The 14,323-nt window shown below is 56.0% G+C and overlaps 1 protein-coding gene across 11 annotated transcripts in view; it reads right to left on the reverse strand.

Annotated features, from left to right (window-relative positions):
* Positions 1–4,365: 4,365 nt before the first annotated feature.
* Positions 4,366–14,323, reverse strand: part of TNS1 (tensin 1) — a 200,456-nt gene continuing 190,498 nt past the window's right edge. For all 11 annotated transcript variants that reach the window (XM_047721014.1, XM_047721015.1, XM_047721013.1 and 8 more), the window contains 5 exons: positions 13,182–13,253; positions 12,770–12,938; positions 11,791–11,859; positions 11,293–11,325; positions 4,366–9,102 (listed from right to left, as the gene is read on the reverse strand). In XM_047721014.1, coding sequence (XP_047576970.1) covers positions 8,958–9,102; positions 11,293–11,325; positions 11,791–11,859; positions 12,770–12,938; positions 13,182–13,253 — 488 coding nt within the window. In that variant the 3' untranslated portion in view covers positions 4,366–8,957. The remainder of the gene's footprint in view (positions 9,103–11,292; positions 11,326–11,790; positions 11,860–12,769; positions 12,939–13,181; positions 13,254–14,323) is intronic.

Genomic DNA, 14,323 nt, shown 5'->3' on the forward strand with positions numbered 1-14,323 from the left:
GTGCACCTGTCCTCCGGGGCACTTATCATATTGTAATTACATACTAGTTGCTTCTTTATGTTGTCCCCATTCCCCCCTCCCCGCTGTCATGAGACCCAGAATGCTGCAAGAGAAACAAACACACCAGTAGTGCTCAGGGCCTAGTACAATGCCTGCACCTAGTAGGTACTCGAGGGCTAGTACAATGCCTGCACCTAGCAAGTACTCAGGCCTAGTATAATGCCTGCACTTAGTAGGTACTCAGGGCCTAGTACAATGCCTGCACCTAGCAAGTACTCAGGCCTAGTATAATGCCTGCACCTAGTAGGTACTCAGGGCTAGCACAAGGCCTGCACCTAGTAGGTACTCAGTACATCTCAGGCGAATTCACGGGCTAATTGATTTATCCCAAGGGAACCCCAAGGTCTCCACCAGCTCTAGGGGGTGTCTTCTCTCTGTCTCTCGCTGGTGGTCTCCTGCCCTCCTCCAGGACCCCTGGCCCACACAGGCTCTGTTCCTGAAGTCCCCAACCAGCCTGAGTCCCGTGAGGAAGGGCTGGTGGTTTGGCAGCTCAGGTCCGCTCATGCAGGATAAGAGCCAGGGTAGGGGGACAAAGAGTCTGTGACCCTGTGTACCATCCTCCACCCCGGTTTCCCAGGACCAACCCAGAAGTCAAGGAATGGGAAGGGGCTGAGAAGAGGGGTCCAGAACCTAGACATCCTGTCTTGATGGCCAGAGATGATCTTTAAACCCCCAGAAAAGCTGGAGCCACAGAGGCGGCAGTACCACCCCCGCCCCGAGCCTGTGGTGGGGAGTCAGGAGCCGGCTAGATCAATATCATTAGGGAGGCGTTCAGCCATGAGTCTGTTCTGCTGCCAAGTCCCCCCAGAGGCCTGAGAGATGATGGGGAGGAGGCAAGAGGCACAAGAGGAGGAGCGAGGCTGCATATTCCTTAAGGCCCCAGAGCCCAGCAGTAGACGGGCTCTGCACACCCCGCCTCTGGGGTCGGCATTCTCCCGTTTTACAGATGAGAAAACTAGGGCCCAGAAAGAACAAAGCTCTCCTGAGGCCCTGGCAAAGCCAGAGCCAAATCAGCTGTGCCTGTTTCAGAGGCCAGCTCTCCCAAGGCAGGTCAGAGCGGACAAGGCTCATCTCTGGTCCAAGGGCCTGGCTGCAGGTGCACTCCCAGCTCAGGCTGGAAGAGGGGCCTTTCCTAGGCTGTGCCTGCAGCCACACCTGGGATGGACGCAGTCATCACTCCTGCATCTGCAAGGTCAGGGGCTCACTGGTCCCAGGGCACACTTTGCAGTAGCTCCCCTCCACTCTCTGCTCTCTGCGGCACTCCCCTAGGAGGTGTGAAGCCCAGAGAGTGTGGGCTCCCTTGTCTGCAAGAGGCCACAGGACATGGCACAGCCAGCCTCTTGGCCTCCCCACACCTCTGTGTCTCCAGGCTGAGCTGTCCCAGTCCTTAGGTTCCTCATGGCTGCAGCCCACTGGCCCTTTTCCACCGACTCCTGCTTGCCCACGTCCATTGCCCTGACCTGCAGAACCCAGGGCCAAGGGGCTGCTGTCTCTCTCCTCTGATTGTGCCGTTCCGCTGATTAGCACAGCCAGAGGTCAGCTCACTGCGAGAGTAGCCCTGTCCCATCGCCGGCTTGTAACCCTGGGACTGAGTCTCCATGCCAGACTGTTGGCAGCAAGAAGGCAGCAAAAGAGATGCCTACGTGGGGACTCAGTACAGCCCAGTGGGCTAGGTCTGTGTGTGTGTGTGTGTGTGTGTGTGTGTGTGGACTCAGTACAGCCCAGTGGGCTAGGTCTGTGTGTGTGTGTGTGGGGGGGACTCAGTACAGCCCAGTGGGCTAGGTCTGTGTGTAGGGGGGGGGGGCGGACTCAGTACAGCCCAGTGGGCTAGGTGTGTGTGTGTGTGTGTGTGTGTCTAAACGCACACAGGTGCATTTGTAGTACTCCTGCTGTCCATTGTTTAGAACCAGCTGTTGCCTTCCCATACTTTGGCTTGCTTAGAAACTGCTGAGACTAATCATTAGTCATCTTCGCCAGGGAATGAGGAAAATCCAAGTCTTTAAAAGAGAAAGGCAGAATTTAACCCCCAGGAGTGGGTTAAATCCAGCCCTGCTGGAGCTGTATTTCCCAGACCCTACGCTTCTACTCACATCTCCAGGGCCTGGGCATGGTCCCAGAGGACAAAGACAGCTTCTCCTTCCTCAAAGAGCTCTGGCTCAGGCAGTGGGGCTAGGAACCGCTCTAGATGCAGAGGAGGGACATCGGGCTCAGCCCCTAGAGGGGACAAGGGAGGCACATGGGGAAGGAGGCCATGGGGACGCCCGAGCCCATCCAGAGGGGATTTCCTCCCCTGCCCCTCCTCCAGGCTGTTCACCAGCGCGCATGCTTCTGTATGTGGACACATGCCCCTGCCGTGGAGGATTCCATTTGCACAATTGTCTTCCACACTGGTTCCGGCCACAGAGTCCCCCGCAGAGAGGCAGAAAATTCCAGTGCCCCCGCAGGACTTTAGACTCACTCAGAACCTCAAGGGGTGACCCACCCAGGCTTCAGCACTTGTCAGCCAAGTTTGAGACCAAGTGAGAGACAACTCGCCTTTGGCCCCCAACCCCATCCCTCTGCTCCGCCTGCCCTCCTGCTGCTGTCCTGTTCCTCTTCCAAAGGCAGCCTCTCCAAACACTGCCCACACTCCAAACGCCTGCCCACAACCGGAGCGTGCTCCAGCACCAGGCCCCACCCCCGCCAATCTCCCACCCACCCCCGGGCTGCAGACACTCAGACACTCCCGGGTCCCGCCAGCCAGCCTGTAGGGCCTAGGACTCCTGGTGTCCAGTTGAGGCCCAGACAAGAGCCCTCACCGTCCTCATTGTTCAGGCGGGGCGGAGACGAGCCCTGAAGGGCATTTGAGTCCCGCCGAGCCACTCAGGCTTCAGCACGCGCACAGGTCTCCTGGGGGTCTCCTGAGGGTCTGGTCTGCAGGCCTCTGCCTTTCTGATAAGCTCTGGGCAATGCCAACACTGATAGCGCAGGGTCCGCACTCACATAAGAAATGGAGGGTTTTCCGTGTAATAGGGTGTGTCAGACTCAAGTCCCTGCCTCAGAGCCCTCCAGCAGCAGCCCACTCACTCCCTCCTCCTCCTCTTCCCGGCACACTGGGAGCACAAATGCCCCCCACCCCCCGCCGCCTCCCTGTTGGGACCCCTCAAAGCCAGGCCTCAGAGCCCAGCCACAGCTCCCAGCCTGCCATCTCCTCAGTCTCTCTCATCCACTGGCCCAGGCCCAGCTCGAGGTAGCCACATCCATCCACACCTCGGTGGCACTGGAGGGTGATCTCCTGCTCACACACCTGGAGTCCCCGTCCACTCTGTGGGAAGCTGGCCAGCCTGCCCAGTTCCCAGTTCCCAGGCTCCCCATCTGCCTGCCCCTCACTCATCAGAGTCTGTCCTTCCCGCGTAAACAAAATCCTAAGGGCCAAGGAAGGGGTGTGAGCTAGGAAACGCATGTGCTTTCCTGCTTGGCCGATTACCAGCCTTATGATTTCGAGCAATCTCTCCACGTCTTTGAAGCTCTGTTTCTTTCAAAGACAGCCCTCCTCCTCCCAGGCGCACGTGTGTGACAAAACACAGACACACTCAGCATGGCCTCCAGAACTTAGCGGGATTGTTCAATGCCAGCTGTCACCAGTGGTGACAAGTTCCAGTTCCGCCTGTTAGAAGCTAGGTGACTTTCTTACAGACTCAGTTTCCTTCTTTGTCGCCTCAATGTAATGACACCTGCTTTCGCCGTGGTCTAGAAGGCTCCAGAGGCTGTCCCGAGAAGCAGCTCTGCATAGACTGGTTTGTTCCGAGCTGGTCCTATGACCCAAGCAAGGCCCATCAGAGTTAAAGAGCACTTGCCCTAGCATTTAATATATGCTCAAAATACTGGGGAAAAGAGCTCCCTGCGGGGGCTGCCACGCTGGTAGAATACGAACTGGGAGTGCCTCGTGGCCCAACGTTGGGGCACAGCCTACCTGAACCTGAACCCAGCCCAGAGCTGAGGGATGGAGACCAATTCCAGCTCCGCCATTGAAGCTGTCGGGTCCCGCTGGGCCTCGAGAGCCAATAAAGTGCTTTTTTTTTTTTTTTTCCACTTAAAACCAGTTTGAGTTTCGCTCCTCGCTGGAAGAGTCCAGATGAAACTTTCATGGCAATGAGAACCGAGACCTGGACAGCGGGAAAGCCACTGGGAGAATGATGGGGGAGCTGTGTGCAAGAGGCACCCCCTGAAGCCCACTGCACATCTGGAGCCTGGAGGGGACCCCTTTGTGCTCACCGCAGACCCCTGGGCAGACCCCTTCCCAAAGAACACAGCTAGAGAAAGACACAGATTTTTCTTTCGCTTTATCATGAATAAAGCCATACAATGGGCGCAAGGAGACAAAGCAGCTGTACAGGAGCGGGCGAGCAAGGGCTTCGATACATTCATATCCAGGGAAGTAGCGCAGATCGGGGTTTACACAGGTGGCAGAGGCTATAGGCACGATGATACAAAATAGAAAGGATATTTCCATCTATATAAATACACAGCCAGGGGGTGGGGAGGAGGCTGGGTTCTTCCGTCTGTCCTGCAGGGGCCGGGGAGGCCGGGAGGCGGAGGCAAAGAATCTCTTACATTTGTTCTGGATGGCATGACAGAGGGAGGAGAGAAAATGGGGGAACACAGCATGTGAACACCGATGTGCTCACTCTCACACACAAACCAAACACGGCCACCCAGGAGAGTCTCAACCTGTTTAACACTGACCAGAAACCAAACTTGGGACATCCGTCAGCAAAGACCCCACTGCCAGAAAGAGGCCAGGTGTGGGACGTACATGGAAGTCCTCCAAAGGTCTGGACATCGGAGGACAGAGAAGTCAGGAAGGAGCCCATCTGCCAGAGCCCCACCCAGGGGGGCGAGTCGTCCCCAACAACAATACTGCGGCTCCTCCCATCAGGGGCCCTCCTGATTCCTTTCACAGCTGGGTGATATTGAACTGGATGTCCTATTGCCCACCCACTCCCTTTGACGCTAACCCTACATTTCCTAAAGAGATCAGCAAAATATGCACCGTATACCCCTCACGCACGCGCACACGCGCACACACACCTACATTCAGCCTTACACTGGCCAGGAGCCCCAGTCTCTAGATCCTGGGGCCTGGACCTGGATGAGGCATGGCTCTTTGACTCTGCCTCCAACTTCTCCAAGGACCCTGAGCATGGGGAGATGTAGGGGCCAGAGGGAGCCCCCGGACAGGGCATGGACCTACTTGACCTTCCCAGGGCCTGAAGTTGAGAAGCTCCAAAGAAGCACGGTAGACCCGGGAGGGAGGGTTGGTGGACAAATGTCCAGGGCATAGATGTTCTGCTTCTAGACACCTCCACACACCTTGTGTGGCAGGAGGAACCTGCCCGACCCGGACTGGGGCACATCGGAGTATCCTCCCTCCCCTCCTGAGAGCCCCCTTTATAAGGATCACACTTGTCCAGCTGGCTGTGGCTTCTTCTGGCCACCAGGCCCCACCGTCCCTATCCTGCCACTCTCTGATACACAGAGGGATTTCTCAAAACCCAAGGGAGAAGGGGTCCATGAGTTTTCAGAGCTGCTAGGAGAGACTCCGATGAAGAGGGGGATCAGAAGGCCCATCCCAAACCTCGGACACCGCGTACATGGCCCTCAAGCAGCTGGCTAGGTAAGGAAGCCAGGACACCAAGGCTGCTGGGCAGGGGCATTCCGGGAACCCCTGGAGGTGGACCCAACAGCTCCCTTCCCTCCTCTCTCCCCTCTGGGGTCACTTCTCCATTGTTCCCGTGCTCTGCCCTCTCCTCCTGGTCTACCGGCATGGAACCCCCCTGCACCTCGTTGGCCCTCTCTCCCCGAATCAGACAGATGTCACTTCCCTGCCCTCTTCCCTCCAGACACTACGCAGGCCAGCCCCAGGGAGGCCCGAGGCCGGCCTCAGACGCCTGGCTGGAGCACGGGGGCCATGAGCCTGCCTGGCGTTTGCACCCCGCCCTGTAACCTGACCCTGCCTCTCGGGTTCCTCCTTGCCAACCTCCCCCGGACCCTGGCCCTGCCAGCCTGTTTTCAAGACCAGACAGCACTCTCCTGGCTGACAGACAGATTCAACAGTAACAGCAAAAAGGGGTGCGGGGGAGGGAGGAGAGAAAAGGTTAGACATTTACACAATAATAACAATAATGATTAAAAGTGCTTTCTCTTAAAGGAAATCTTTGGCAAGAATATACTGCAGTGCTGTGTGTGTGTGTGTGTGTGTGTGTGTGTGCGCCCGCGTGCACGCAGGGGTGCACAGACCTAACCTATGAGACCTGGGAGGGCCACAGTGTCCTCCCAACCAGTGTCTGACCCAAAGGTGGGGCCACTTGGAGACTGGGGTACCCTTCCCTAGCGTTCTTCTGGAAACCCACTCCTTCCAGAGGGATGCGAGGGAGTGAGGAATGAGCTGCTCAGCTTCCCAGGATGCCCTGGTCCTTCCCAGAGTCACAATGGGCTCAGGCCTGAGTGGGGCAGGCTGGCCATGCCTGGGAGGCAGGGGCTGCCGGTGGGCAGTAGGAAAGCGTGTGTGAAGGCCCAGGGCTGGCTGCTGAAGGGTCTGCCGCTCCACCAGGCCCCGAGTGAGGAGAGGCCATCCAGACCAGGAGGGACAAGTGCCCAGGAACATGTCCAGCAGGAGATGTAAGATATTTACACAGGAAGTGGGGAGGAAATATCTCCCATCTGGGGAGAGAGTTGGGGTGGGTGGGAAGGAGGAGGGGAGGATTTCTGGGTATCTGGCTTGAATGCCTCAGAAGGAAGAGCACTTTGGAGGAAACTCGGTCACCAAGTACAAGGTTGCAACCTTTAGGAAGCGGGGACCTGCTCCCCACAGTCAGACACTCTCCTTTCCAACTCCCTGAAAACAGAACATCCACACAGATACAGCTTCTTGGAGGAGAAAAAATGCAAAAGACACACACATCCCCCATCCACCACACACACCCTTGTCCCAGCAGTCCCCCAGGGAGGAGGGCAGCCCCCTTGCCCTCTCTGGGAGCTGACTGCTGTGCCCCGGGCTTGCCAGAAAATAAGGGGGCCAAAGGAATGGAGCAGGTGCAACCACTGAGCCCCTGCTTCCTCCAAGAATAAAGGGCCCTTACATTTCAGACTTCACTTAGACATGAAAAAGGGTTGGGAATTGTTTTATGCCCAGGGAGGCAATAAAGCAATATGGGGAAACAATAAATACTTCTCGTCAATTTACCTATTCTTTTTTTTAACCTTTTCTTATATTTTATTAGCTTACAGATTCTGTATGTCTCACATATATATTATATATATTTATATATCAGTACAATGCCTCTCTCTAGGGGACCCCATAGGCTTAAGAAGCCCCCCAAGAATGGAGTCCTGGTGAATTTTCCATTCCAGCTTAGAGTCCTTGGGTGGTGGTCTGAGGGGTCCCCAACTGCCCAGATGGCTTCTTGGCCCTCTGACCTCAATGCATCCCTTGGTCCCTCTGTTCCGTGGGCAGCTTGGCTCTGCCAGGGAAACCAAGGCAGGAGGGGGAACAGCAAGGTTTTGGCATGGTAGGCAGGCCATGTGGGATGCAGAGACAGCAGCAACAAAAAATCTGCTAAGGACATCCCGGGCAGTCTGGTAGAAATCAGACCCCAAAACACTCAAGAGAGAGCCACGAGCCCTTCGGGGGCCTCTCCTGGGGCTTGCTGGGCAGGGCTTCTGAAAGCAGGTTCCCCAGGACAAGCTCCAACGTGGGGACCCTGAAGGACAGGGCAGGGCAGGGCAGGAAGGCTCAATCCCCCACACCCAGAAGGGTAACAAGCAGATAAGCAAGTGAGGAAAGGCTGGTCTGGGGCACAAAACCCAAGAACGGGTTGAGGACTCGGGCCAGTAGGAGCGACCTGCCCAGGCTAATGCGGGACCACACACGTCCAATCTGTCCAATCTGCTGAGCTCCAAGGCCAAGGCCACCCCTCCTGGTGGCTCTCTTCCCCAAAACTACGCACATGTGTGCCTGCACCTCCCTCCAAAACCAATACTCTGGCCTCCCCTGCCCCGCTGGGGTCTTTGTTGAGAAGGGGCTGACAACGCCCAGGGCCGCGAGAGCGCAGGTGCAGGGACCCACAGTCTGTGACCCAGAATCCTGGGGAACGGGGCTTATGTCCCCTCAGGCTGCCCTGTCACCCCCTGCTGTCACCTTCTCTGGACAGGAGGCATATGTGTGTGCAAACATGCAGGGCACAGACAAGGCTAGGTGATACGACCTTGGCTAAGAGGCACGTGGAAGTCAGTGTGTGAGGACAAGGGTGTGGTCCCACGACACACCCTCTACACACACCCGCACAGACTGCACGGCGGAGACACAGTCCCGAGACCCCGGGGTACCCCAGGACTCAGAAACTTTCAAAGGCAAAAGTTCGGCCACTTGATGTCCCATGCTGGCTCTATTTGGTTCACCCATCTACCCCAGAGGCAGGCAGAAAAGGATGCTCTCAATCTGATTTCTCCTTGCCAAGCAGTAGGGTTAGGGAGACAGAGCTTTTCCATCTACTCCCAAATGACAGATCCCAAGGAGCTGATCGGTCTCCTCTGAGGAGCCCCATCCTCTCAGAGGGGTGGGGGGAGTCAGGTGGACCTGGTGGGCAGTGGAGGCTTTGGGGGCTCCACAGTATTCATCTACCCAGGGGAATCCGAGTTATTCTCCTCCATCTTTTTCTTTCTCTCTCTCTCTCTCTCTCTCTCTCTCCCCCTTCCCCTCTGCAATTCACTTCCCCCTCCCCACGTTGCACTTTCTTCTCTCCTTCTCCAAAATTGGCCCAAAGTCCTCCTTCTGGATTCAAGGGTGGTCAGGATTCATGGGTCCCCTCCCCACATGCCCCATCCCCACTGCCCTGGCCCTGGGCGAGGGGTGGCGTTCATCTCTTCTGGCCGGCATTCAGCATGACCTTGGAGACGAAGTTGACGATGGCGGAGGCGGGCTGGTTGGGGTCAAGCTCAGCGAAGAGGTGGCAGGCGTTGTCGGTGGTGCTGCCCTGCTTCCGGGCCACGAAGCCAAAGAGCCTGTGGGGGGTGGTGGGGGCAGGAGAGGGGGTGACAGGCGTGAGGAGAGGGTTGCGGGGTGGGGGACACCCGAGACCTGGGAGCGCTGCCAGTGTGAGCAGGCCCATCCTCAGCTCGAAGCCCCTCCCCGGTCTTCCCACCTCCCCCTGCACATGGGACGGGAGAGAATCCTCCCTCTCGTCCAGCCCCAGAAAGCCAGGTCCCAGGGATGAGAGTGTCCCTGTTTTCGGGGTAGGCAGTCATTCCCCTTTGAGGAACAATGGGGGAGGAGGAGCTGGAAGCAAATGAGGAGACTGGACAGCAAGAGGTGGGGAGGAGACCAAAAATAAAACAGGGACATTCCTAGGCAGGCTTCTCTGGCACTTCCCAGCCCCACCCGGCCCAGCCTGTTCTTGCACACAACACAGAAGCACGTGAAGAAAACACAGACGGCCCGTCAGAGTGCTTGTCCTCCTCAGACACCAGGAGAGGATCAGGGAGACAAAAGGACAAGGGGTTGCCACCCCCCTCACACACACACACACACACACACACACACACTTCTCCTTGGCTCAAGAGAATGGGAGGGGATGGGGGACCCCACACCTGTTCCTCCCTACCCCCACTCCCTGCACCAGAGTGACCTGGCATTCTCTCTGCAAAACAGAGTTAAAAATATGAGCAGAGAACAGAATGTGAGCCCAGGTCCCCTCCCAGTCAGCACATTGCTAATTAGAGCGAGATGGGGAAATCGGACAGCTGGAGATTCCGATGGAAACCCCTCTCCCCAGGACTGGACCACAACAGCTAAAATTAGCAAAGTTGGGTCCTGCTTGCCACCACCCGCACGCATAAACACGCACACGCACACGCACACGGATGTAGGACTTCCTACAGCTTTGCTCTCCCCACCTTTGTTTCAGGAGCCTGAAGCAGCGAGGGCCCAAAGTCCGGGATGGTGACCTGCCCAAGTGCAGGGGATGCCTGGGTCCATGGCCCAAGCCCCAGCACCTCCCTTCCAGGCCGCTCAGGCTCCTCGGTGCCCAGGAGGGCAGTAAGGGCGGAGGGAAGGAGTGGCTCCGAGCCACCACAGGACCTCGAGCCAAGCCTGGCTGCCTGGTTCTGCCAGGGTGGGGAGCCAGCCAACCTCACCAGCCTAAGCATGGCCCGCCTACCCTCCCCCTGCTATTTACTTCAGCTCCCCCAGCCAGTTCAATGACTGCCAGGTCCTTTCTCTGCTGGGGGGAATGGATCCAGGCAGGAAACCTCAGCCCCAGGGCAGGGAGGAGCATTTGCAGGAACCTGAGAACACGCCTCCTGAAATCTGGGGCCTCAGGTGCCTGGCATACCTACCCCCCCACCCCAACGCTGTCCCCCTGACGGAGCCAGGCTCTCCTGGGCCTCTGCTCTGCAGAGCAAGGTCACGTCAGCAGGAAGCTCAGCACAAAACCAGCTCCAGAATGAGGAGAAAAATTTCCGGGCTTGGGAGCAGCCCACTTCTGTCCCCCACCCATCATCTCCCCATCACGGGGCCCGGATGGATGCACTCCTTCAGACACAGAGCTCGGAACCAAGGATGAACCAAGGATGAACTCCTTCAGACACAGAGCTTGGGCCTGCTTGCTTGGATCAGGGACTCGGAGACCCTAACGGTCCTGGGAACTCAGAGAAGCCTAAAGCAGGTGTGAGGCATGCTTTGAGATGGCTGGACACCTGGGTCCTCCTTTCAGCTGGGCCGCCCATTCTTTACATGACCTCGGGCATGGCGAGGTCCCCTCCATCCCACACAGCCCCTCTGAATGCTCCCAGGGGCGTTCATGGAGCTTTCCACTGCTGAGCAAGATTCCCTCCAGACTACAGGATTCACAGAGGCTCACCCAAAGAGTGAGAATGGGAATCAAGGAAGCCAGGATTTGGGCAGAAAGACCATTCAAACAACCCCCTGCCCCGTGGCCACAGCCTCCAATATGTTTCCAGCTCTCTGTCCACTTCCCCAGCTCCCTGACAGTCTGGTTCTAGGAGAGGCAAGGTGACAAGACTAGCTCCAGCCTCAAGAAAGGAGAAAGCAAAAGTCCTTGCTGCTTGGCCAAGCTTTTCTCCCGAGTGACTGACCCCAGCACAAAGGCCTCTGTTACCCTTCGCCTACCCCTGGCCCCAGATTCTAGGCCTCCCCCAGGAGCAGCCTGCAGGGGCAGGGGAGAAGGCACTTACTTAGCGGGGACACCTCCCTCTGTTTTCATCCACCTGTGGAAAGAAACACACCATCGCATAAAACACTATACCTTTTTACCGCCCAGAACCCAGCCCCTCACATGATGAGGCCTCCCAGGGGAAGGCAAGGGAGACCCCATTCCAGGTGGATGGGGGCCTCCAAAGATCAAGCAGGGGGAGGCACTGAGGGTGAAGAGAACACCGCAGCCTATCTCCCAAGGAGCTCTCTGGTGTGCAGAGGAGAAGCAGATTCAAGGTCAAGGATATGGCAGAGGGCATGGAAGCAATCATCTAACTCCCTGGGAGGGTCTCCAAATGTGTGGTGGGAAAAACTCAGATAGCTACTCAACACAATTACTCACAGTCTCACAAACACAGGCAGACCTTCAAGCTGAACCAAGAATATTCACCCTCAGCCACACGTGCACACACTTGCACACAGGGAGACTCCAGTGTTCTAAAAGTGTGCAGAAGGGAAGGTGTCTGCAGAAGACTTACTTTCTCTCCTGAGGATCCAGGTCACAGAAGGTGACAGTGTTGAGTGGGTAGTGTCGCCTGAAGAAGAGCCTGAGGTACAGATAACAGGTAAACAGAGAATGAGCGTGGAAGTGACCACTCTCTTCCAACCTCCCCTTGCGGGCCAGGCCACCACTGTGGCTGTCACGGACTGGCCCAGCCTCCACCTTATACGCAAGATGGCCTGGGCCACTCGTAGAAGCGATGCCCAGGGACAAACAGATGCGTCACTGAAACATGTCCCAAACGCTAGTAAGTGGGAAAAGAAGGAAGAAATTGGTATTGAAGAAGGAGAAAATGAGCAAACCCTGGAGGAGGAAGGAAAGAAGTAGGAGGGAGAGTCTGAGAGGAAAGGCTCTGCTCTAGAAAGCAGGCACTTTTGTCAGTTGTATTTATGGCTGTGTGCTCAATCCAGGCACAACTGTAGTAGGAAAGGTGGAAGGAAGGAAGGATGGATGGATGGAAGGATGGATGGATGGATGGATGGGTGGGTGGATGGATGTATGGAAGGGTGGGTGGGTGGATGCGTGGATGGAAGGAAGGATGGATGGATGGACGGACAGAAGGAAGAATGGATGGATGGATGGATGGATGGAATGGTGGGTGGGTGGATGGATGGATGGATGGATGGAAGGAAGGATGGATGCATGGATGGATAGAGAGAGAAATGGATGATGGGATAAATGGGTGGGAGAGGATAAATGGAGGATGAATGGATGCAGGAATGAGCGAATCAACTGGTGAGTGGATGAGTAACCGGATGGATGGGTGGGTGGGTAGAAGAGTGGATAGGTGGCTGGATGAGCTGGCAGGTGGATGGATGGATGCATGGATGGGTAGGCAGATGGGTGGGTGGGTGAACAGGTGAGTACAAGGAACAAATGGTAAGCATGTGGGTAAGTAGATGGATAGACGGTCACCGGGAGAGAGTCCGACATGGAAGCAAGTAGACGAGGCTTACTTTCTCTGGTTGTCAGTCAATGTGATTCCCTGGGCAGAAACTTTGAAGTGAACGATGGTGGCAGCTGGTGTGGGGTCAGCAGCCAGCGTCTCAGAAGTGGCTTTGGAAATGGCCTGTGGCCCAGTGAGCGACTCCATGTCCACGGAGTTGACGAACAGCACATTGCAGGCTGGAATAAGCCCACCCAGAGAGGAGTCAGTGGGGCCACAATGGGGTGGGGGGGGAGGGATGACATACCACGTCAGCTCTTTGGGGAGAAGGAGTGGATGAATTCTAGGCCAGCCCCCAGCCAGGCATCTGCACAGACATGTGGACTGCCTGGCGGCGATATTCGGGTCTGAGGGAGGGACAGGGCAGGCCAGAGGAGAGGGGAGGAGCCTGCGTGGGGACCCAGGCTGGGGCAGCCGCTCACCTGCCCCTTGCTTCAGCAGATCAGTGGTGGAATTGGCAGGGCCCGAGCTAGATTTCGACTCATCTGTGGGGTCTGAAACAAAAATTTAATTCAGCTGGTAATTAAAACTCAAGAGCTGGAAAGCAGCACACGTCTGGTTGAGCCTCAGGCAAGCTCTGCAAATACTTTGTGCAACGGATACTGCTTTTCATAACAGGCCCTGGCAGGTGGCACGTGTGTGTCTAGTTGGAACATTCCAACAGTGACGGCAAGTGTGCCGCACGCGGGGGGAGCGCTCTGGAGTCCAACAGTGTGGGGTTCAGACTCTCGCCCCAGCATCTGCCAAGGAGCTATAACACGGAGATGCGATTGTACCCATTTTGCTGGGTTTTTGAGATGTTCCACGCACAGGAGGAGCCCAGTGCTTGGCATAAAGCAGGTCTTTGAGTGGCAATGGATGTTGCTCTTGTCATTGCCCGTGGGTATGTCTTTGTGTAGCTCCATGAGGGCCCTAAGCCATCAAGCCCTTAATGCGACACAACTATAATTTCAATATTAATAAGAACTGAGTATTGTCAGTTCTTATTGACACGCCAGACTCCGGTGTGCAGGCTTACGAAAACCCAGATGGCCGAGCCCCACCCCCGAGTTCCTGAGTAGGTGGGGCCTGAGAGTATTTGCATTTTTAACAAGTTCCAGGACGGCCAACCCCGTGGGTCTGGGAACCATACTTTGCAAAGTGCTGTTTTCTACAATGTAAATATCAAACAGTTTTATAATTGCTCAACTACTTACATAAATTTTATAGAACTATAATTTAGTTGGTGTCCAAAATGCGGGGTTAATAATGCTACTTAAGTTGTATTTGAACCTTTAAACCAATAATGTTGGTCAATTATCATTAATAATTCAATGAATTGAGTTGGATACATTGAAAATATCAAATAATACTGGGGTTTTTGTGTGTGGGCATAACCGCAGGAGCTCTGAGAGAAACTGGAAGAAATTCCCAGAAACACTTCTGAATATCCTAGTTTTGAACAGAGGATGGGGAGAAGGGACCCAGTCTCTAGTTCCTAGACCTCGAGGTCAAGGCCAAGCACAATCCCCCACGCATGGTCCTTGTATGTGGGGCCGGGTGGCAGAACCCCATCCCGTGTCTG

Source organism: Lutra lutra, chromosome 3, assembly GCF_902655055.1.
Source record: "Lutra lutra chromosome 3, mLutLut1.2, whole genome shotgun sequence".
NCBI classification, from domain to species: Eukaryota; Metazoa; Chordata; class Mammalia; order Carnivora; family Mustelidae; genus Lutra; species Lutra lutra.